Source organism: Leuresthes tenuis, unplaced genomic scaffold (assembly GCF_036924035.1).
Source record: "Leuresthes tenuis unplaced genomic scaffold, fLeuTen1.0.hap1 SCAF_20, whole genome shotgun sequence".
Classification (NCBI taxonomy): domain Eukaryota; kingdom Metazoa; phylum Chordata; class Actinopteri; order Atheriniformes; family Atherinopsidae; genus Leuresthes; species Leuresthes tenuis.
In genome coordinates, this window is record NW_027325374.1 from 5,066,364 (window position 1) to 5,091,559 (window position 25,196).

Consider the following 25,196-nt stretch of genomic DNA (forward strand, 5'->3'; position numbering starts at 1 on the left):
ACTTTAAAATCATGTGGATTGGAGAGTCATGGACCAAAATGCACGAGGGATGAGTATAAAAACAACGGCAACAAACATCATACATGACAAAACAATGATCTGGCGCGAAACAAAAGAATACCTGGACGAGATATACTGAGGGAGGTGATAACAAACAAGGATCAGGTGTGAAAATTGGTGGCAGAAAACCAAGTGTGACACAAAAGCTGTAAAACTAAGAGTGAACAAAATAACATGAATATGAAAAACACGATAAAACAGGAAATAATGAGAACAAAAAGGAAAACCAGAACATCCAAAACATAAACACCCATGAACCATGACATGGAGGACTTATTGCCTTTGGACCTGCATTCTTCAGGCAAAATAAAAAAAATCTAAAAACCCAATGGCTAAATAGTGCAGTTAAGGTTTGAAGAACATCACCTCACAAATCAATGGTTTCTTTTCAAGTTATCTGTGCAGATAAATCACTGGTTTGGTGCCTCAACAGACAAAAAAATTATATATTTCTTGAAAAGGGCTTTTGCAAGCAATTGGCAATTCCCTTTCATGTCATCGGTGAGACTCATCAGAGTTGCAAAACAGGTTGGAAGGTAAAAACACACGTCTTGGGGGCTTTCCAGTTCTTTCCAAAGTCCTTCCAAAGCTAATCTCAGTGTCATTAATTTAGTCCGCGTAACAATCTTTCCATGACATGGGTTTTGATGAGTGAAAATCATCTGTTGATATATCGATATCAAATCATCCTCTGTCAAGTCGAAGTGTCTCTATCGTCACCCTGCTATTAGCCAGCAATGCTGATCCAAGCCAGCATTTTTAGCACATAAATAAAAAGCTGCCTGGTGATTTAGGAGGGTTCTCAAACAGGAAGCATCTCTCTCTGTCAGACCAAAATTTATTAAAGTGTTACAGTTTCTAGGAAACTTCAAGGCAGCTATGACGACCTGAATTCACTACAGTACTTTGCATTTCACTTGAAAAAACATGTTTATGTGATAGTTTCACGGCACATTTAAAAAAAACTGTCACAGCAAGTGTGACTACAAGATAAGGAAAGTGTTAGAATACATAACATGTAAAAGTAAAAGAGCAGATTAGTCACGATGTCAGAGAACTTTTCCATGAACGACTAACTGAGTGTAAAGAATGAGGAAGTTTGTTTTCTTCGCAGTAAAAAGTAATTCCCCTCTCCAGAATTACATCGTCTCACTTCAAAGGTCATCTTCTGTGTCCCAGCAGAGGATAGCAAGTTAAATCAAATGAAGCCTTGATGAATATGTCTACATTTACACACTTGAGAGCAACCATACAGCGGTTTGTGCTTATTGTGCAAATGATCAGCGATATCATGTTTGATTTTCTTGTTCAATAACACTGTATTGTAAAAACTGTGCAGAGACTGAGGTGAGCTGCAGGATGGTGGATGTGAGTTGGGGGTGAAAGGAAACACCGTGGTGTTGATCTCCTGGAATGCAGCATGCCACAGAGCTGGCTCGACTGGCACCAAACCAAATGCCTTCAGCCCCCCCTTTTCAACTTCAGCACCACTCCTCCCTCTCCTACTTTTCTTCTCTTTCTCTCCTCCACAACTCATGAAACAGGAGAGCCATCATCTCCGCTTCCTCAGGCAGGATCAGCCTTCACTCTGCCCAGGCCTCCGGACAGACGGCATTCCTTCCCCCTGCTGCTGCTGCTGTTGCTGGCCGGCTGTTGCGGCGAGCATCTAGAATAGATCTCTGACGTCCGCCTGGTTACTAGAATATGCCAGTGTCCTGAGAATCAAAGGAACACTGCACACGCATATACACACACAATGTGGAGATGGATAACAAGCAAATTCATTTGTAACCACACCATACACAGAAACACTGATGCCTTCATGACAAACAGGCTCAAACCATCATGACAACATTACATACTGTAGAACGGGTGCCTTCAAATAGTCATGTCAGGCGAGCGTGCTGTGGGAAGGGTGGGGCCGTGGCCTGAATAGTGACCTGACATTGACCCCATATGCTAATTGCACATATCAATACTATCAATATGAATAACAACACTGCAAAAGTTCAAACTACTATAGCTGAGGTCATCCAAGGCTGTTAATGACATTTCTCTGAGGCCTGATGTAAACATTCACACCATATTTTATCAGACCAGAACACTAAAATCGTTATTTGGGTTAGGTTTTTAGCCCTTTGGGTCAAAATTAAATATCTCAACAACTGTTGCATTGATCGATCTGAAATTTGCCACTTGTGTGCATGCTGTTCAGGAGCTGTGTTCTTGTGACTGTGGTGACCTCAGTGACCTTTCATAAAAGGCAACCAGCAGGTCTTTAAATACCCAGTAGAATAAAAAGAAAGAAATTAATTGGCACAAAACTGGGTCAGAGAGTTTGCACAGGATGAACCCTACTGGCAATGGTAAACTTTTCCATTTAGCACCATGAAAGTTTTTATTCACTCAATATTTTGGCCTTTGATCAAATGAAAGTGAAATGACATTCACATCAGATATGGTTTGTCTTTGTAACTGACTACACTAATCTCTGTTTCACGGACAAACTTCTTAAAGGTTAGAGAGGAAACGAGCGGGGGATCTGGTGGCGGATTGCCTGGTTGTCACTCTTGCTGGCGTCCATTCACATGATTCATGTTGACTGAAGCCCTGCGTTTGTCAGGGGAGGTGTCTGCAGTAAAAGTGCCACAGCCCTCCAGATTGACACTCATTAATGAGGGGCTGCGAGGCAGAGGGAGCCCGCAGGGGGGCAAGAGGGCAGGAAGGAGGGCGAGGGGCCACATCCCACTAAAAATAAATGATTTCTGATGATTGATACAGATAGCTGTGGACTGATTGGGCCAGATGAAGCAGAGGGCTTAGGTGGTGGCAGTGGCAGGCAAGACCTCTGGTTGGCAAGCTGTTGTCAGCTGAAATGCTGCTTAAAGCCACCATGTTCAGCTCAAACACGTCTCATCTGAATCCCAACACACACGCACACATAACCTCAGTGTCAGTGCACGTCCCAACTCCCCACCTTCCTCCTCCTTCACTGGCTGTATTTGTCCACCCTAAGCACTGCCCCTCTGCCTCCTGCCGCTCCAGCATAGTCACAAATACACAATTACACACACTGCACACAAATGCCAGCAATCGCCCAGGAGCATGGAAACAAACAGGGGCTATCAGACTCCATCGTCTGCCCAGACATAGACACACACACACAGTCTTCAGTCTTAGCCACTTGTGCTTTAACCTGGCCACACTTTCTACGGCTTCACATCCCCCAGAACACAGTGTCTATCACTGTGTTTGTGCATTAAATCCGCAGCTCCGGTCATTCATCGCACATGTCTGCAGCTGCCAATCATTCAATCAATCGCGGCTTCATTATCGTGATTGTAACATCAAAGCCGCCAGCGTCAAGATTACACGACGTTAAGGAGCAAGAGGGCAGGCTTATTTTAAAAACAGCGCTCAGATCAGATTTCCTTCAAAAGTAATTTTCTGCTACACCTTTTCAGGCAGTGAAAGACTGAGTTTGGATACATGTGGCATCAAAAGTTTGTCATGATAAAGTTGAACAATTTCCATTTCATCATCTGAGCATTTAGCCATTTCAGTGGGGTGAGATGTCAAGGTGCAGTCTTCTCTTCTAATGTTGTGGGTGATACATTCAGTCATTTCATTGCTTGAGTTTTGTTTTCATTGCACAAATTAAGATAAAGGATTAAAGACGAGGGCCTGATTATGTCAGCAGTTGATGGATAAAGAGAGAGGAGAAGAACTGGCAGAAAATGAGAAGAAATTATCAAACGTAAGAATGGTTCATAAAACTATGTGAAAACCAAAATAAGCATCAACCCTATACTGTCACAGTATATCTATCTATCTAAAACGGTTTGGACAGTATGCAAAAATATAAACAAAAACAGAATTTCTTAATCTTATTGATCAACATCTTATTCACAACAGAACATAGATAACACATCAAATGTTGAAAGTGAGACAAAACTATCAGCTCATCGTGAATTTGATGGCAGCGACATGTCTGAAAAAAAGTTGGGACAGGTCCATGTTTCCCACTGTGTAGCATCCTCTGTTCTTTTAACAACAGTCTGTAAACATCTGGAAACTGAGAAGAGCAGCTGTTGGACCTTTGGGAGAGGAATGCTGCCCCATTCTTGTCTGATGTAGGATTCTAGCTGCTCAACAATTCTGAGTCGTCTTTTTCTTATTTTGGGTCTCGTGATGCTCCGAATGTTTTCAGCTGGTGAAAGTTCTGGGCTCCTCTACTACAAAGCCATGCTGTTATAGATGTATTTGATGCAATGTGTGGTTTCAGATGGTTGTTTTTCAGACATCTTGCTGCCATCTTACTTTAATAATTTTAATCTTACTTTATACTTGAATTTATATAGGTATTATTATTATTAATTTGCATCATTATTATTGTTAGAATTATTATTATTGTTTTCATTACTATTACTAGTACACTATTATATTATTATTATCTTTGTTTTATACGGGTGCTGGTGTTGGGTGTTTTTCACTTTTGTCTATTCTGTATATAACAGTGCTGAGTGTGAGCGAGATTTCAATTAATCACCTCCCAAAGTGATTAATAAAGTTGTCTATCTATCTATCTATCTATCTATCTATCTATCTATCTATCTATCTATCTATCTATCTATCTATCTATCTATCTATCTATCTATCTATCTATCTATCTATCTATCTATCTATCTATCTATCTATCTATCTATCTATCTATGTTCTTGCTGAAATATGCAAGGCCTTCCCTGGAAAAAACGTCGTCTGGATGGGAGCAGATGTTACTCTAAAACCTGGATATACCTTTCAGCACTGAAGAAGCCTTTCCAGATGTGCAGGTTTCCAGTTCCATAGACACTAATCCCCCTCCCATACTATCAGCGATGCAGGCTTTGAGCTGAGAGCTGATAACAAGCTGGATGGTCCCTCTCCCTTTTTCTCAAGGCATCCATTATTTTCAAAACTAATTTTAAGATTTTGATCCATCTGACCACAGAACAGTTTTCCATTTTGCTTCAGTACATTTTAAATCAGCTTTGGTCCAGAGAAGACGACAGTGTTTCTAGGTCATGTTCACATATGGCTTCTTCTTTGCATGATAGAACTTGAACCTGCATTTGTGGATGGCACGATGAGCTGTGTTCACAGACGATGATTTCTGGAAGCCCATGCAGTGATTTCCATGACAGAATCATGTCTGTTTTAAATGTGGTGCTAACTGAAGATCACGGGCATCCAATATTAATTTTTGTCCTTATCCATTTGCTTCTCTAGAGTCCCTGAAATCTTATGATGAGACTATATTGTATGATATCATATTATTTCATTTATTGTAATTGAATAACTTTTTGTTGTTGCGTTTTGCAGCTCGGGGGTCACTGTAAGAAGAGGACCAGACGACCAGAGACCTGATCAGTGAAAACCTTCCTCAAGTCCTCTCCTCTGACAGATCACAGGTCAGCCCTGTCAACAGGCCAGGACCACCGCAACCTTGACTCAAAGCTCCTCGAAGCGCCTTTAAGCCCCCCTCAACAAAAAAAGTTCCTGCTAGGGAAAGAAAACCATGGTTAGTTCTCCCTTCATAGGCAATAGTGGAGCCAACATTTCCAGCAGTGATCCCTCATTGCAGCCACCAAATATAGCAGGCATCTGGCAAAGGTGGGCTAATGCTGGGACAGGCGGGGGTCACTGTGAATCTAAGTACAGCCGAAATGTTTCAGGCAGTGGTGTGAAGTGTGGAAGTGTGGAAAAAAAAGAGAAACACAGTTTTTTTTGTTCAGTAAAAACAAATTTAACGCAGATCTTCTGACATTCTACTTCCAGACTCATGTTCTGCTGGTATCCTATGAACAGTCCCTTCAGGTTACAGTGGAAAAACATCAAAGATAATGAAGCCATCTCTTACACGTGTCAGCGTGGCACTAAGAAAGCAGGGCAGACACTGAGATACACAGAAACCATGTCCTGTGTCTGCGTGTGCTGACCCTGTAGGAGAGACAATCAATTATTAAATGAACACGCTGTGCCTTTATCTGGAGAGGTGACACAGACCAATGGAAATCCTTGGCTGAATTGACAACACCTGACACCTCATTCAGCAGGATTTATGGCCTCATAATTAGGCATTAGAAGGAGATCGTATCCGCAGAGGCAGCTGATGTACAGCTGTTTCACTGGACGGACAGAAATAAGCTTGTCATTGAAGGAAAACATACTGTAATGGTGTATGTCCAAAATAACTCCACACTGTAATGAGAATAAAGAAAGCAGAGCCTATAAACTGGAATTTTGGAATTATAGTTTTAAATAAATGCTGTTTTAGGATTTTACTTAAATTAAAAATATCACAATTTCACAGTTCTTTGTAGTATATTGGATGAACCAGGACATGGTGCAGATTCTTACTTTAATTTGAATAAAGCAGTCAGAGTTATAGCAGTCATGATGAATAAACACAATCTCACAACGATGCTGTTTGAAAGGATAAATCACTGTAGGAATAGATTCCAACTCAGCTGTCACTGGTAATAATCCACATTGTTGTTTCCCAGATTCAATACAAATACAAATCAGAAACAACTAATAGCGAAACAAGCCCTGGCACAATTTCTGGAATCCTTGGAGGGTGAGATTCACTGGTTATATTTTGTGAAATAGTCGCAGATCTGGCACATAACTTTGAAAAAGCCGTTTCTGTTTGATAATCACCATAAGCTTTAGTTATGTGTATGAAAATACTTTGATGGAAACAATTTGTAGCAAAAACAATCAGTTTGGCTCAAATGTTTAGATTTGCTCCACTTGTTTTTCCTATAACTGTTACGAGTATTTTTGTTCAAACTGAGCAAATGCCAAAGAATATTGATTAAAACTAAAACAATGTGTCTGACTATCACCAAATGATGTCAATTAATTATAAACAAAAACAAGTAAAGCTAGCAGAAGCAAGAGAGGGACGTTAAACAGGTGATCTGGTGAAGGAAAAACTGGTGGTTTTATAAGTGCTGAGGGTGAACAGGTGGCCAAATGGAAACAGGTGTGATAATATGCAACAAGGAGGAGGTGAAATAGGTGACAAGCAATGAAGCAGCAGGAGGATGAAAAGGTTCAACAAAATAACAGATGAGAAAAACTGCATGACTGAATACTCTAAATACACAAGTCCAAGAAGAGAGCAATGAACATGGGGAACACTGGCAAAGAAAGGACAATAAGTCCAAAAGTACCAGAATTTTCATTTAAGTTAAGCTTGATAAGTGTAGTAGTAGGCGTTTACTTAAACTCTGCACAAATACTGAGACATTCGGTCTCACTGAGATACTCTCCATGTTGTTATTCATACTTATACATACAATCAGAATTTGGCAGGATGCCTGGTACATACCACTGGGCCATTGGAGACACAATCACACACAACCACAGCCTCTCATTCACAATTTTAGTCACAGGGCTCGACAGAAATGGCAAGGTGAGGAAACCCAAGCCTCAAACTGGTCGGAGCTGCATGGGTCCACAGTCATTCCTTCATGATATTTGTGCTCAGGCTTCAATGAACTTATCCCAAATACTAGTTGCAGACATATGGATGACCCTGGATCAGCTGACCTGTACAGTAGCACTCAGCACAGCACGGTCACTGAGGACTTGACAAGGGTGCTGATTTCTTAATGTGGACACAGGCTATGGCAAGCGGACGGCGACTGAGGTGGAGCGTGGTGGGGATGGGAAATGGGTGTGTGTAAGGGAAGCCGAGCAATGGTTTGGTGAGATGGGGCCAACGTGCGATCATGAAGCGGGCCAGAGGAATGTGAGGAAATGCACAGCTGCCCTGTTTTATCATAGCTGTGCTGTCCATCTGAGTAACATAAAGCTGCCAGTGTTGTATGTTCATGTGCAGGACCTCCCATGGATCTGCAGGCTTCAGATGCATGACCCTGCAGGATAAATCTACACGAGCACCAGTTTGTACAGCCAAGATTGGGCTTGAGAGCAACACCAGACATTGGTGGGGATTGGGCACTTTTCTATGTACAAATCTGTTACAGATTACAAAACAGTTTAGAAATGGCAGTTCATCTTTGTGGCGCTTGATCCAAATTTCATAAGAGAAAAGTTTTGTTGACGTTTGTTTTCGCTTTGCAAATGTCCGGTTTGGAATTTAGCCACCAAGATTCTCAGGAAAAAGTAATAATTAAGTCAGACGCTGCAAAGTCAAACTGCCACACAGTCCGTTGGCCCAAAAGGCCAAATCAGGACTTAGATCCATTCAGACAGAGTGTGCTGATGCGCTTCTTTTATCGGTCCAGATTATATCTTTGCAGACAGAACTAAACAGGCCATCACTTGTTAAACGTGCTCAGAGAGTTTCCAATATGTAAATATAGAAATGCAGGTAAAAATAATGTAGTATTTGTCTAGTATCTTCACTGACCAACTTCATGGCATTCAGGAATTATGAAAACATTTAACTTTGATGCCAACAATATACTCAAACTTTATCATTTGCACTTTTAACTCATTTGGAAACTTCTGATGATTGTTTTTGCAGTTTTTCAGAGGATTCTGTGTCCATTCTTGCTGAATCCAAGATTTCAGCTGCTTGGCAGTGCGCTGTTGTTGTCTGAGTGTCCTCTTCAAGATACTCCACACATTTTCAAAAGGAGACCGATATTTACGGCAGGCAGGTCAAGCACACGCACTCTGTGTAGATATGCTGTGGGAAATCGTGCAGAATGAGGTCTAACGCTGTCCTGCTGAAATGACCAGGGATCTCCCAGGAAAAGACGCCACCCTGATGGTAGCACATGTCCAGTTTATACTTCTGTATCAGTGGTACCTTCATACATATGAAGTCCTCCATGCCTTGGACAGTGACGCACCCCCATACCATCACAGCTGCTGGCTTTTGCACCGTTTTCTGATAACAGCCTGGATGTTCTTTCTCATCTTTAGCAGCTGTAACTGGACTCGTCTGACCACAGAACACGTGTCCACTGTCTTTCTGTCCATCTGAGAGGAGCTTGTGTCCACAGAACTGGGCCGTGTTTCTGCAGAGTTGATATATGGCTTCCTCCTTGTGTAATCCAGTTTCAGGTTACATTTCTGGATGCAGCGGGGGTCTGTGTTGAGAGAAAAGGGTTTTCCGAGGTCCTCCTGAGCCCATGTGGCTGTATTGATCATGTTGGCATGACGGTTTCTCATGCAGTTCTGCCTGAAGGCCTAAAAGTCACCCAACAGTGGTTTCTGTCCTTGGCCTTTACACACTGAAATCCTCCCCACACTGACTCCCTGAAACTTTTCTCAATATTTTGCAATGTAGATGTTGAAAAAACAAAGTTCTTTGTAATCTTGCAGTGAGAAATATTTTTCCAGGTTAGTGTTACTTGAATAGTCTACAAACTTTTCTGTTTTGTTTTGTTTTTCAACTTACAATTTATTTTTTCACCTAGATTCAATATTAAATCAGTTTATATATTTCTAAATGTAATGAAATTGTCCGGTGAAGACATTGAACATCATTCTTTGACCCGTGTCTGTTAAATAAAAAGGCTCAAACTGATTAAAAAAATTACAGATAAATGTTTTCATTGCATTTTAGAGAAATTCCCAGCTTTTCATGTCGTAACTGATGTCAAAAGTTATGAAAATTTCATAGTTGGAGTTCATAAAGATAAGGACTGATGTGTTAAGGATCTAAGTTCAGCAGTGGAGTGTAGGCCATGACTGAGACATGACTGCTTAGGTTTACAGATACCCTCTCTGTGTTCATAGGGGTTAATAAAAGTTGAAAGGTCAAGCTTAGAGTGCCAACTGTCCCATTACTCTCCCACCACAACACCCTCCCTCTCAAACAAGCACTTGGAGAAAGTGGTAAGTGTCTGAGGAAGTCACACCACAACATGTGGCAATGGAGATGTTCATGTACTCCAATGGGAGATATGACGTCATATCAAACAGGGTTTTTTGGGGGGTTTTCTAAAGTTTTTGCAAAAATATCTTTGAAAGGTCAAAGTAAAATTAGCCCGAATAGAAATACATGAACTTTTGTGAATATTATTAATTTCACATCCTGTTTCCATCAAACAGCCCTGATCCACAAGGCACTCTTTCCAAAAACATGGCTTAATGTTCTTTATGTTGGATTGTCATCTGAGACCTGAGAGTACAGCTGCAGGTCTAATGTTGCCCCACGATGGCTGGGGATGTCTGGCAGGACAGAAACGCACCCAGCATTGATTACCAGTTAATTATAGGCAAGGAAGTAGCAGCTTGTTTGTTTCTGGGTTGCTGAGGAATACATTTGCACTTCTGCAAGAGTTCATGAGCTATCGGGTGCGAATTCCGCTGAGCACTAAGTGCTATCTATTCTATCTCACTCTGCCTGTCTGGAGCTCACAAGATCTCTCCATTCACTCTTTCCTCACTTAATTCCACCACCCTCTGTTTTCACAGCCTCTGTGGGTGGTGCCTCCTGAAGCCCTCTTTCACACTCCGATCAGAGATTTGAATAAACATATGTTGTGTTAATTATGAGCCAGTACTGCAGTGCCTCAGACAGGAAGACACTTTTCAGGAGCTGCTTCTGAGTCTGAGCTCCAGCCAAGTTGATCTAATGAGAAACGTTTGCTTGGTGATTGTGAGGGACGTGCTCAGTTCTGCTTCTCACAGCTCTCCAACACCTGCTTTCAGCACAGACTTGCAAACACAGCAAAACTAAAGCAAGCTTTTTTTTTTCTTACACATTCTTTGAAAAGAAATTGTCAGCTAAATCATAGTGCAGCCTGTAAAACTTTAATATTTTTTTGACTTTGTACAAACAAAAGCTAGAAAGCTAGGGGAATTATTACTGGATATGTCCCCTTCTTGTTATTGTGTCTTGTCCATCTCAACTCCCTTTTCTTCCTCTTTGAGCGTGTGATAATCTACATTATGTGCACCAATCCTCACCATATTTTTTAAAGACCTTTTCCTAAGCTTTTCCACCCAGAGAATAGAACATTTACTAATGCACTGATGAGAGGACCTAAAAATCATTACAACAAATACAAGTTAAAGTCCAAAATATGCACACTGCATACTGCAAAGGTAATGTGTAGGTGTGAAACAGTGAGAAACCAAAAGAGTCCAAAAATCCAAAACCGCAAACTAAGACTTGGAGAGGGTGAGTAAAAAAAAAAACTGAAAGAACCAGTGACAGGCAATGGTCAAACATAAAGAATAAGAAAACATGGAAAGGCTGGGTTGTTTTGCCACAAGATATACAAGACAGTCTGATAACGAGCAGGCAAACAACATGAGATATAAATACACAAAGGTGGGTGACAACACAGCAGACTGTTTGGAAACTGGAAGTAGAGCTGACTGAAACATGTGAATGTGGGTGGTTTTAAAATAAAGCAGAATGTGGAATAAACCAAAACCATGACAACTAATATTTTCCATTACATGGTTCAAGTCCAATATGCTCAGGGCTGTCTTACTGTCAGATCAAGTGCACAAAGGCTCGATTTGGACTTTTCCACACTCTGTGCCCTTTCTGACTCCACCTGTCTGCAAAGTTCATTTTGAACTTGGTGATGTATGAATATGCAGCCATGAAAGATGGAGCAAATTCTGTGTTGAACCAAGAAAATGCTCACAAACCAAACACGAGAGATCTCCAGGAAGTATGTCTAAGTGACTCAATTTTTATGTTTTTATGTTTTCAGTCAGACATCTACATAGACTTTAATATGCGCCTGGTTTGGGGTGTTTGGTTTCCTCCAAACGTGCTGCTGCATTTTCTTTTTAGAGAGAAGAGGCTTTCTCCTGCAACCCTTCCAAACAAGCCATACTTGTTCACTCTTTTGTGCTGTCATGAGCTTTAACCTTTAACATGCTAACTGAGGCCTGTAGAGTCTGAGATGTAGCTCTGGGCTTTTTCACCTTGGGGTGAACTTGCTGGGACGTCCACTCCTGGGAAGATTGACAGCTGTCCTGAATGTTTTCCACTTGTGAATAATCTTTCTCTCTGTAGAATGATGGACTCCAGATAGTTTGGAAATGGCCTTATAATCCTTCCCAGATTGATGGACCTCATTGCTGGTGTCTTTCCTCCTTGGCATCGTGTTGACACACACCTGAATGCTCCAGAGCAGCAAACTGACAAAACTTCTTCTTTTATTGAGGTGCTCACGCTTGATGATGATCAATTAATCGAGTGCATTTGATTAAAGCAGCTGGCTGCTACTTTCCCTCCTAATTCCTGTGGAAGCTGTAAGGATAGATTTATTATTCCTCTGAGGTTGTATTTACATGATTTTAGACATTGTAACTGACCAAGAAGATTTTTTTTTTATCATGCCCTTATACATAAAACCTAAGAATTGAAAGAGAGTGTGCTTTTATCACATGGCTGTGCATACTGGAGGTGCGGCCTTCTTTTTCCTTTTCTTGAATGGAAATGTGTGGTAAATATGTACTATAATTAAGATATTTATAGGCTGGAAAATTGGGCAGGGACATGTTCTTCAATGCTAACTTTTGTTTTGGCCATATTACAGTGTTTAACCGAAGGATGGTTCCAACTACAAATGAAGTGGCAGGATAATAAGAAGGGAAACATATTTATTTTCTTAATGAGAAATACTCAGTTTTCCCTCCTTCGTCTTTAAAACTATCCAAATGAGACAAAAAGATTGCTGTGGTTGCTCTTCTGGCAAGCGCAAGAGACCAATAAAAGGGTTGAACTTTACCCCTGGTATGGGGTGTGCAGATATGTACACCAGCTGTCACGATCCTGATTTGCGATAGTTGGAAATGTAAAAAATGATTTAATTCTAACTGTACACATATGAGAAGATATTTATATTTTAGTGAAAGAAGATGGACTCTTCTTGATCCATTTATCAAGTTGAATTATTATAATTAGCTATAACTTTGGTTATTTTACCTACAGCTGCAATTTGAGTGTAAATAATTTGCCCAAAAGAAGACAAAACACACAATAAACAACGTTAAAGAAAATTCGACCAACTGCATTGTGAATAGCACCTAATTTTTCTTCTCAGTGTTTGATTTGTAGTTATAACTCCCCTAACTTCCTGGTCTTATTGTACATGTGGATATGTGCACTTTGATGTATTTTACGTGCATTTTCTTAATTTTTAGTCATGCTGAAAGAACGTTTTTGTTATACTGTCACAAAGTCTTTTCATCATGTATTCTCTATTGGTATTGCAACTATATTGTTGTCATGAAGACTTGTGGCTCTGGTAATCATAGAGTGTAAATCTTACACTTTGACAGCGCCAGTCTCAAGCTCCAAAAAATTATGAACAGCTGCTTCATGACCTTTTCAGTCTTCAAGCTGCAGTCCTGAAGGCTGGGAACTAAGTTTTATATGACACTGGGTTTGCAGAGTAGTTTTCTATTGTGATAAATCTTTCTTCTGTGTCTCCATGTGATGATAACATCATATCTTTTTTAATTTGTCTGCTTCCTGCAAGTGCCAAAGTGATGTTCCAGTGAAATGAATGCCACTGCTCAGCCTGTACACTGGGTTTGATTTGTGAGCTCTGGGTCAGGCCTGCCATGCCCACCCACATCGCCGTGATGTCAAGACCGGATATTTAAGGCTGAGAGGTTAAGCACCCAAGAGACAGTTGACTTAAAATGTTAGGCGAAGAGAATGACTCAAACAATGACATAGTAACTCCACAGTTATTATCATTGTGGTCAATATAAGACACGTGCTGCCGAAACATATAATAAAGGAATTAGATATTAATGACAAGTAAATATGAGTTTGACATAGTGAACATTGTGGTCATGAGTTAGAGCAACATGTAGCCTCCTCAGGTTTCATATGGGGGTTGGTGGGCCTTTCCAGTGCAGATTCAGCAGGAACAAGTTGTAAACTAAGAGGTGTCAACTTGAAAACTGTATACCTAAGTTGAGGGTTTGGTGCATTGAGATGATTGGGGTCTCATGTGAAGACATCGAAAGGACAGGAATCCTTCAGCTCGACTCTGACAGGAGAAAAACTGAGAAAGTAGAGGGACATCTTTTCAAAACCACAACCGCTTTGTTGGAGAGGAGGCGTTGAGGAGACTGGATGGATCAGTGAAAGTTGCACTTCACCACAAGGGAACACTCTCCAACTTCCATTCAACTTTATGGTAAACTTATAGCTGAGTGGCTGAATTGAGAAAACAGCAGAACTGAGCATTGAACACACCGCTGAATACATCTGTAAGCTGTTTCTTGCTGTTAATGTGACTCAGCATTGTTTGTGTCGACGCTGTGTAATGCTCCACTGTGACCAGTTCCATTAGGTGCTTTCAAACCAAACAATTCTGGGGACTCCCTTAGGGATTCCACAGCTTCTGTCCACAAATACTGCCATTTTGTCTCCTGAGTTATGTACAAGGTGTCAATACCTTGACACTCTGACTGCAGCAATAATAAACACAGTCAGCAAATAAAGAAAACAGCACCGGGGACACGTGACAAATTATTCATAAAATGGCTGGAGGGGGGATGGAGGAAAGGATATCATAAAGTGTTTTTTTTTTTTTTACAACTATTATTTACATTTACTTTTACCCCCAATTCACTTGCTGTTTGCTTATGTGTAGGGATCGCAACTAACTGGTTGGGTTATGATTAAACACTTGTTATGTTAAACTGTCACATAGATGCCACATGGTTCTTCTTCAGAGGTATCTGGAAAATACAGGCAATAGTTGAAGTTTCTTTCACTTATTATGAGCCAAGTTTAATCAATCAGATCAGTTATGTCAATTATTAACTGCCACTACACAAACAAACTGGCGCTCTCTTGTGAATCTACTAATTTGAAGCTTTTTGCATGACTTTTTACACAGGTGAAATGACACGCCTGTCATGTTGCATGGTGATGGAGGACCCACATTTTGGGTTCAGCAGGCAAGAGTCAAACAGATGATTTACTAAACATTATTAAAGTAAACCAAAGGTGCTACTGAAGAAGGAACTCCAAAAACAAGGGACTCAGCAGAGGTATAAGAAGAAGAAAAACACTGACTGACATTAGAGAGCAACAAAGAGGAGCTGGCGCATGGCACCAGGGAAGATTTAAGGGAAATGAGCTAATGACTAATAAAGGGCAGGTGTGCTAACTGATAGAATTCATGTGTGCAGATAGAGCCGAAAGCAACAGGAAGAGAGGAAACTAAACAAGAATACAAGTCATAAAGCAAAACCCAACATGAAGTCAACCGAGCTTGACACAGAAAACCTGGAAATCAGAACTACACCAAAAACATAACAAAAACCCACAGACCATGACAAGCCATATGACGAGTGTAAAAAGTACCGGGCAGGGTCTCACCCCTTTACAGCAAATAGTGTGAGATGACACTCAAAACAAGAAAGGACTTCTATTAGTAACACCACATGACTTTGTCTAATAGAGCTACATTATTTCATGAGACCAGGCTGGATTTCCAGCTGCTAAATGAGTTAATGATGATGGGAAATGGGGATGATAAAGGCCTAACTCTACTTAACTTTGAGATGGTAACGGGTTCTAATAAAAGCAGCAGAATGTGATGCCCTCAGTTTGGTGTTCCCCAAAGAACTAAACACTGTAGCCTCAAGAATATGTTTTTTCTCTTTGCATTTGCACGGCCAATAAGACGTTCAGTTCAATCCAGTTTTATTTATATAGCCCCAAATCACCATAAATGTCATCTCAAGGCGATACAAGATACAGTCCAGTTCAAGCAAGTCATGATCCAATTCCAATTTCATTCAAACCTAAATCAGTCAAATGAATACAATGTCAGTTTGATAAAAAGTTGTCTAGCTAAAGAAACCAACAGACTGCACTGAAACTTCTCTTTGATTCAATCCTCTGTTGTGAGCATGAACGAGGCAAATGTGGAAAGAAAAAAACGCAGAGAACAACAGATCTGCCTCAATCAGCAGTTGTTGAATGAGCAACATTTGCATTGTCTTTCCTCCATCCCATGCACATTATGATGAGTGTAATGAATACATTCACAGACTTTCAGAAAGCTTCGCACTCTTCATGTGGAAACTGACAGAAGTTGTAAGATAACTGCAGAGACTTTGAGAAAAAAAGTGAAACTGTTACTGCCGCCTGAAGTGGGGCTTCTTGTTCAATTATGTTCAATTGTAACACCAAAAAAGCATTTGTGAGGGTGGTTTCAGACACAGTTCAACCATCTAATAAGTGGTTTGTCTGTAATAAGCTGAAGCTGTTGATCAAGGTAGGAAATTCAAAGTTGTTCTTGTGTCATTTTCAGATTAGTTATATCATTCTTACTAAGATAATTGTGGTGTAAATTACAGAATCTGATAATCAACAACACCTCTCTAGCATCGATTTTGAATGAGTAGTCGGATGATACTGTTAATGAAGACGTGAAGACCTCCGATGATGTGCCTTCCTATAATTTGACAACCCACAGAAGCTGCATACAAGTCAACTACACTTTCTTTTACAGGATTCTTTTACAACCAATAAGCTTTTACATCAGTGTCCAGTTGCAGCACAACCCTGAGTATGAGGCAGGTTATAACTCACTATTTATATCTCCCAGATTGACTCACTGTGAGTTACATTCATTACAACACAGCCCGCAGCACAAGGTTTGATTCAGACAACAATGAACAAAATTTCAGGTGTTCCATCAGGATGAAAGACACAATTGAATACAGTTGAGTTGTGCTTCATGCCTGTGCACATGAGCTCCACCAGACCTGCTCCTCACAGAAAATGAAAGCTGATTGTGCTTCACAAGGTGATGGCCTGAGGCTCTAACCGGAAGCAAGGAGAGCAGAGCAGAGGAAACGGTGACTCCAGCCAGGGGGGATGGACACGCCTGGCTAGCCTTGGCAGCCGTGGTGTCGCTCACACTGTGGCCCTCTCGCCACCCGTGTCAACACTGATGACTTCAGCGTGCGCCCTTGTGAGCTCACCTTGCTAGGAGAGACACAGGAAGTAGGATTAGAGCAGTGACAGTGTCGAGGGGGATAACTGTGTCATACCTGCACTAGAGGGGGGCTTCATCTATTAATGTACGTGAGTGTGTGTGGTCACACACATGCAGCTGCTAATACCTCGGGGTTATCTCTTTTCATCTGTGTTTATGAAGCAGATCCTCCATCCAGGCTGCGCAGGATGACCACAAACAAGTTACAAGGAGAAATTCAAGAGCGCAGATTGCTACTGTACAGTATGCATACCACTTCCTGTTTCATCCGGGCTCGGACCATATCATATGTGATTGGTTACAAGCTTTGTGACGCTTTGACGACCTCAGGAAACATTTGTGAAAGTACATTTTGCATAGTCGACAGCGACCGAAACCTTACCTGATTCTGTCTGAGGTGTTCTGCTGCCACAAACTCTGGTTTGTTCAAAGACCAAAGAAATCAGAATAATCTTGTGACTGTATAACATGTTAACTAATATAAATGTTGTCCCCATTAATCTGGGCTTGAGACAGGCCCTATTCTACAACTCTGATTTTCAGTTAAAAACTGTCATTAACAGATTTGGCAAGCGGATCCTCTCACTAAGAAACAATAAGTTAATTTAAACGAGTTTTGATTTAGATCACCCTCACATACACGTCTCTTGATTGGTGTTATACTTTTAAAATGACTGCCATGATTAACAAAAGAAAGCCATTTGAATCAATAGATTCATGAGCAATTTTAAGTCCCTCAAGTGAATTAAAAAAAATAACATTTCTGTTTATTCTCTGACAAAAAACTCTTGAATCTGATTTCTTTTATTTTGTATTTTTTCACACAACCGTAATTAACAAAACAAGGCCGTCAGAGGTGTGTGATATCTGTAAAGCATGGCTTTGCTGCTAAACTAAAAACTAAAAAACAAGAATCGAACTTTTATTTTTGAGTACTGTCATGAGTCAAACGGAAATTGAAAACAAAATCGGGTTAATGATTCCGTCTACTGGTTTATCGGGAGGAAAATCTGAAATGATGAATAATCCTACCACAAAGAGTGGGCGATGCTTTTAGTATTTACACTGAAACAGATTAAGCCAAATTACAATAAATCGCAGTTTGTTAAAAGATATCTAAGTAAGAATGAAATGACCATTCAGGATTTTAAAAAATGAGAGAAGTCATTAAAAAAAGCAGCTTTTGTCGTGATTCAAATCCAGATAAACGGATATAAACGGGGGTATATTTTATTACATCATAGTTGGTGAATCTATAGGACAAATATTATTTTTTTAAAATTGCTGGTCACATGGCTTAATTACTGGCCTGATCAGGAAAATCAGAACTAAATCTAACGTTTAGCCCGTCTAAATTCACCCTTTTAGTTAGAACAACTGTATCTAAATATTAAGAAACAAAAAGACCAAAACATTGAACGCTGATGAGAGCAGATTTTAAACATTAAACGCAGAAATTAACCAGAAACTTTGTAGTTGCGGAAAAGAGCAGATATCCTCTGGTGTTATTCAAAATACACACCTGCGGTGTCTATAGTTTGAGTAGATCCCTGACAGATACTGTCCAGAAGTTACAGGTCAGCGTGTGCGTGCGTGATATTGTGTTGAGGGGACGACTCTTTCATATCTGGAGCCTATCACGTCCTCCGCTGCATCAGACACACCTCCAAAATATGACCACTTACTATATGTATATCACCGGCTAGAAAGTCGCGCATGTGTTTGAGTCACTGGTTGTGTCTCCACACGTCAAATAAAAGACAAGACAGTCATTCACTCTGTAGTGTAAAAAAAAAGAAAGAAAAGAAAAAAGTTTGGGGGAACTGTTTAAACAGAGCGTGAGAGGGATGTTTTCATGTGTTAGCCTGAGCGACGGAGACACCGAGTTCAACATTCACAGCATGTCAGTGCGCTTTGAGTAATAGGTGAGGATAGCAGTCACGTCTGTGTTTTGTGATTCCTCTTTTTCTTTTTCTTTAACTGTACATCTTATTGTTCAAGTGGACGCCTGAGCTAAACTTATGACATTTGACACAGTCCGGGAGCGAGGCTGCAAATGGGCGGCATAGGTGGCAACCTCTACCTCAGCATGTTGAATGGGACTGAAGCGCAAACTTTTGGAAAGAACGCTGACAACATCAGCAGTCACCTCCACCGCGGCGGCAAGGATCTAACCGAGTTTAAAATGGGGGTTCAGGACGCGAGGTTTTACTATCCGGACTCTATTCAAAGCGGGCAGGACGCCCTGGCTCTGCCGTTCCACTCGGACCAAGCGATGGGAGGGTACGCAGCGCAGCCAGGCAGGTTTTACGCACAGACCCTCAGCAGCTGTCCCTACGGCGGCGTGCGGTCTCCTCCAAGAAGCGGGGTCGGACAGGGTTACATCTCCACAGTGGGAGACGGGTTTCCCATGGGAGGTAAAGATGTGTACTCTCCTGCGGAAAACAACCCAGCGAGTTTTCAGCACAGTTACCAGCGGCCGCCTCTCTACCCTTTACCTGGGCTACAGGTGTGCGGGAAGACTCAGGCTTTGCTCAATAACTATCCGCTATGGGCCAAGTTCCACAAGTTCCAAACTGAGATGATAATCACCAAACAGGGGAGGTAAGTCTCACAGCAAATTCTACAAATGATCTTATTTTCACACTAATAAAACAAAAGCCACTGGGAGAAAAGGTGCGGAAGAAATTGCAATTTCGCACCGCTCTCCTTTAGGTTTGTACTTACTTTCTGATTTACTCATCCAGCCGTCTGACCTTTAAAAAGAGCAGCTATCTCTTCACCACAACACCTCAAGTTGTATTTTAATGATCTTTTTCTGAGATTTTTGCTTTGTGGTAAGTGGAGGTCCCAGTAAACTCGTATTGGGGCTTATCTCTGCAGACATCACCACATCAGCGCAGGCGACAGAGGTGTTGGCGGCTATTGGGATTTTTGTTTGACAGAATAACTAGATTGACCTCAGAATCTCACAATTCAGATTAATCTACACTGCTGTTTTTGAGTCTAATTAAAGTCCGATAAAGCAGGGCAGTTAGATAATTAAACTCAGCTAAAAGTTGCGCAGTGTAAACAGACTTTTTGAGAAGTGTCTCAAAAGTAGCAGAAATGTCTTTATTAGATTTGCTTTTATTAGTCTTTTTAACAGAAGCAAATGTTGATTAGGATACTCAGAAGCTAGAGAAATAGTAAAGATGAGCCGATATCAGCTGCAGGCTCAGTTGGTGATTGACCTCTTGTGTCACCTCTTCAGCAGCCGTCAAGCGCAAAGGGGGACTTTTTACCATCTTTGCAAGAAAATATCTTATTAGAATTATTCTCTTTTTCCTACCAATTACTTTCCCTCTGTTACGTCCCCTATGATCGTAACCTTAAGACTTTTCAAATGAAATGGGAAGGCACCTCGACTGCTCATAGGACGGCATCCAGAGGAAGACAGAAACTGATAATGAAACCTCAACGCGATAACTTAAGTGGGCAGCTTTAAAGTCGATAAGATATGCCGAAATTGTTATTTAAAAAAAAATAAGAGAAGAAAAGAAAAGACGTGTCACTGAAGCAGGTCTGACCCCAAAGCAGAGCAGAGAGCTTCCGACCTGAGAAGCAGAGAGACGGCGGCGCTGCCGGGCTCCTCTGATAGGTCACCGAGCATTAAGATGCAGTCACGTCGATGAGGATTAATTCACTAATATGCGACACTTGTGTTTGACAGAAGGTTTCAGGCCATAGGTTTCTCATGGCTCGGATCTTTGCACAAAAAAGAATTGCGTTGTCACATAATAGGATGTTGATATTTCCAGTGACTTCACACGGCTTGTCTGCTGAAAACCTGAATTTATTATTAAGATGAGTGGAGCAAAAAAACTTTATTTAAATTATTTAGCAAAAATGTTGCTTTTAAGCATTTACTTTTTTTTCAAGCTTTCAAGCAAGGTGAATTAGGAGAGTTAAGAGTTTCAAGCAAGAATTTCAGCCCCAAGTTGCATTCTTGCAAAATGCTCCCCTTTGGCCTGCATGGTGTCTATACTTTCTGGTTGACTGCTGTAAGAACTGGAGCAAAGTGCAGTCCCTTCTTTTGAAGTCAGACATGCTTCTTCAGTGTAGTTGCTTGAGATTTATTCATCAAATGTAAACAAAGATAATTAAAAGTCTGTTTGCTGGTTTGATTCTTCTTATACTGGCCAGTTATATAATTGCTTTCAGTGCATTGTTACAAATTTAAGGGTTTGTGTATGTTTTTAAGGAAAATAATTATGCATAGTTGGTATTTTCTTGTTGTTTCTTGAAATTTTTATCCAAGTATTTGTGTGCGTTGTGTATATGTGCTTTCAGTCATTTGACATGAACCAGCCTTGACAGTTTTCATATCCAGAAACTCTCACTCTGCTCAGTAGCTTTTCATCTATGAGGTCATGTAATTCAAATTGTTTTTACTTTAAAGCATCTAATTTCAGTGGCCCTCAAAGCAAAGATGAAAAGAGTCAAATATGAACACTTTTGAGACTTCTCAAAAGAAAAATTACCCAGAATAACAGGGACGCTGAACTGGGCGTAGAGGTGTTATCCTTCCACATGTGCCAAAAAGCTAATTTTCACGTTGTGCAAAAAGAAAAACCACAGACCTCATATTACGAAAAACTCCTGATGATGACAGTGTTCTTTGTCTTTTATCTCGAACCCCTGTCTCTCGGGTTGAAAGAGGTGCAGCACATTAAGTGATGGAAATTATATTTTAAAACAAACACGGGAGTTTTTAAAGAGACAAAAAATTCTCAAAGATTTTGACGAAGTTGAGCAGAGAACCAGTAAAAAAAAAAAATATTTTTTCAATATCAGAAGCAATAGCCTCCCTAAATTTTTAACTTGGATTCAGGCTCCTTCAGTAATTTTGCTGTGTGTGCAATGTTAATCAAAACACAGATATCTATAGGAGAAAGGGTGAAAGAAATGTGGAGAGAAGGGTCAAACACCACTGAGGCTTTAGATGGTCATGCTGTGGAGGTGCGGCACCTTTGAAGCTCAGGAAGTAAAAGACTAGATTCTCTTTTTTTCTGCCTGCTTCAGCCTCAGCTAGATGCTGGGTGTACAGCCTGACATCCCTCAGAAGTTTTTCTCATGTACCACACCTGGGCTTTGAAATCTTGACACATTTTCATGACCTGCAGCAAAGTGGGACGAATTCATCTACACCTCTCATAAGCTAAATTAAAACCCCCCTGTACAAGTTGTTGCCATTTCAGACTATCCGCCGCCTGCCTGTTTTTGACGATGGCAAAGTTCACGAAGGCTGCACACAGTGGGGGTGTCGATATAAGCAGAGCATCACTCAGAGGCTCTTGCTCAAAGCATTAAACAAATTCATCAAGAAAAAAAGAAATGAGGGACATTTTGGTTCTAAATAATGGGATTTTTTAGATGTTTTATTTAAAAAAGAAGTGACTAAAGGTGAAACAAGAAAGTGAATCTTTTTCCCTCTTTCATTTATTTGGCCAGCATGATGATCCCACACCTGGGGTGCTTTTTAGTTTAGACATGAGTCAAAAAAAGAAAACTATTCCCTGCAGTGGTTTCCAAGAAGCAAGTACATTCAGGGGTATTTTTTCAAGAAACTGCAATTGAATCATTCGTCTACATAAGTGTAAAACAAAATTTCAAAATGTTGGAAAGAGATGTGCCTGTAACTACATCAACAAATTAAACACTTTAGAAGCTTTAAAACTATTGATAACTCGTAAATTATGCAAAGCTTTGCTTGACCGAACTGTGCATGCTCTAGGAAGGAAAAAGGACTGACTAAGATCCTCACATATAAACAGCTTTTAGGGAAATAATGTTAAACTTCACACACAGAGGAATCATGCTCATCTGCTCTCTCTGCTCCACTGACTCCAAACATGTATCAGTTTGATGTCGTGTAGTTTTTCAAAGAGGAAATAATCCGTTGGTTTATTTTGTTCCAAGAATAGCAGGTACTTACGACAAGATACTTGGATGAGTAGCTGAGGAGCAGGTTTTAAGCCAGTGTTGACGTGCTAGAATATCAACAAAAAAGATTTTTTCTGTCCTTGCAAAATGTTTATAGACAAATATTCAAATGATGATAAAGTTATGAAAAATCTATCTTTATAAACTAAAGTATGCACAATAAGTCATATTTTGGAAATGATCACTTCACAGTATTAAATAGATAAACATATGTGTGTTGTTTTGTCTTGTGTCATGCCAGGCAAATGGCATTTTTATTCATTTATTCTCTTGTTGTCTGAAAGCAGAAGCGGGACTATTTCAATGACCTGTCATTTCCTGTTCAGCTGTCTATGGGTGTCTATGCAGCTTTTCGCAGAAACATCTAGTGCCAATATTTTCAGATAGCTAAACAAGTACTTCCTCTAATCGCACTAATAACCTCTTCAAATAAATGGATGTTGAAGACTACTGCAATTGAGCTGCAGTCCTATTAATACTGGCCTCAAAATGATCATTTATCACAGGTTTAAAAAGAGATTCGAAAGAACCAAAAAAAGGAGGTGATGCAATATTGTTGTAAAGCCAATTAAGACAAAATAGAAGCTGCGGCTGCCTCCTACATCGGTGCTTTTAGTAACTGCTGACATATCTCATGACAGCCTAAACTGATCCCACTAATAAGTATGTTCTGTGCATCTATAACTTGCTTGAGTTTTAATAATAATACATTTTATTTGTAGTGCCCGTGCAAAAACTTTTGAGATATGCTACTACTAAGACCATTATTTCAGTTCAATCACACATACACAATCCTGCTACCAAAAGCACCCAGCAAACATGTAGTAATCTGTAGTTAAAAGATAGTCCCCAAGAACTGCAGTCCAGTTTTAGTACCATCTGCTTAAAAACTACAGAGTCCAGCTATTTGAGCCAGGTCTCACCTTCAACACTGCACACGCTGCTGCCAGGACCTGTTGATATCACACTTGTTGTGTTTCCATACATCTGTCATGCAGGTTTATAGAATGTGCATATTAGCATTTTATCAGCTGGTGTAGAGTGAAGGACTTAAAAAAAAGCGACAAGCTCTCCAACCAAAACAACCGAATAGGTAATTTGATTATCCCCTAAATACAACCCACAGGGCTTTCCATTTAACAACCGACCCTTCAGGAAGCAGGTGGGAACTATGAGTATGAATATGAGTCATATCTGATGCATTTCCACATCAGAGCAATCATTCTGAAGTGTTTCCTTTAATAAGCGAAAGCCCTCTTAAGAAGGACATCCATGGTACTGTGAGATGTGAGATATTACAACTGTTTCATCAGATCTGGGCTTCAATCAGTCAATAACGCAAAAAGCACCTCACTAGAACACTTGTGTCACTTCCTTGTTGGGTTTAGGAAACTTAGCTGGGGTTATAACACATCATGGTTACGAGTAGAATACATTCTTTTTCCAATGCCACCATCACCATTCTGGCATCAGCAAACCCAGTTTGACACCTAACATACAGTTGCTCTTACATCCACTAGAGTTTGTCCATTTTTTTAATGTAATTATAGATCGTTATGGCCTGCATGAACAAACAACTTATGATGTCGTTTCTGGGAGGTGGACAGTCAAAACAACTCAAACCAGGCCCAAAATGTCCAACTACTTCATCTAATACCTCCATTCCTCCTACAGTCTTTGGCAGATTTTGTTGCCCATTATTGAAACACCATTTAAGAGGGAGGTTAATGCATCACCTCCATTAACTGACACAATTTAATGCTGTATTTAATGCTCTTTTTAATAATGATCCTCTTGTGATCCATTTAACAGATTTTACTCTACATCTATTATAAGAACTAATGCTCTTGACGTTTCACACGTCGTCAGAGACGGGATTGATCCTTCCTGTTAGATTTCCTTGCAACATAAAAAACTACGGAATAACAGCAGCCTAATAATATACGACATTTTGATGCCCTTTAAAACTGAAACCTTTTCACCTCTGTAGTGCTTTGCAATAAATCTGTGTAGATTCTCAGTCATCCTGGTCATAGTATACCTAAGTGTTAAATGAAGGCAACTGGACTTGCTCGACTGTCTTGAAGACGTTTCACCTCTCATCTGAGATAAGTCAATACAGAAGCGAGTGCCTGCGTGTTAAAAGAGTGCATGTGTCCAGCAGCAGCTGTAGAC

The 25,196-nt window shown here is 40.4% G+C and overlaps 1 protein-coding gene across 2 annotated transcripts in view; it reads left to right on the plus strand.

Annotated features, from left to right (window-relative positions):
* Positions 1–25,196, plus strand: part of tbx21 (T-box transcription factor 21) — a 477,598-nt gene that overhangs the window by 440,429 nt on the left and 11,973 nt on the right. The window contains exon 2 of one of the 2 annotated variants that reach the window (XM_072373594.1): positions 18,821–19,640. In XM_072373594.1, the coding sequence (XP_072229695.1) occupies positions 19,093–19,640 (548 nt within the window). In that variant the 5' untranslated portion in view covers positions 18,821–19,092. Of the gene's footprint in view, positions 1–18,656; positions 19,641–25,196 lie in introns of those variants that run through there. The other variant, XM_072373595.1, reaches the window with a different exon arrangement.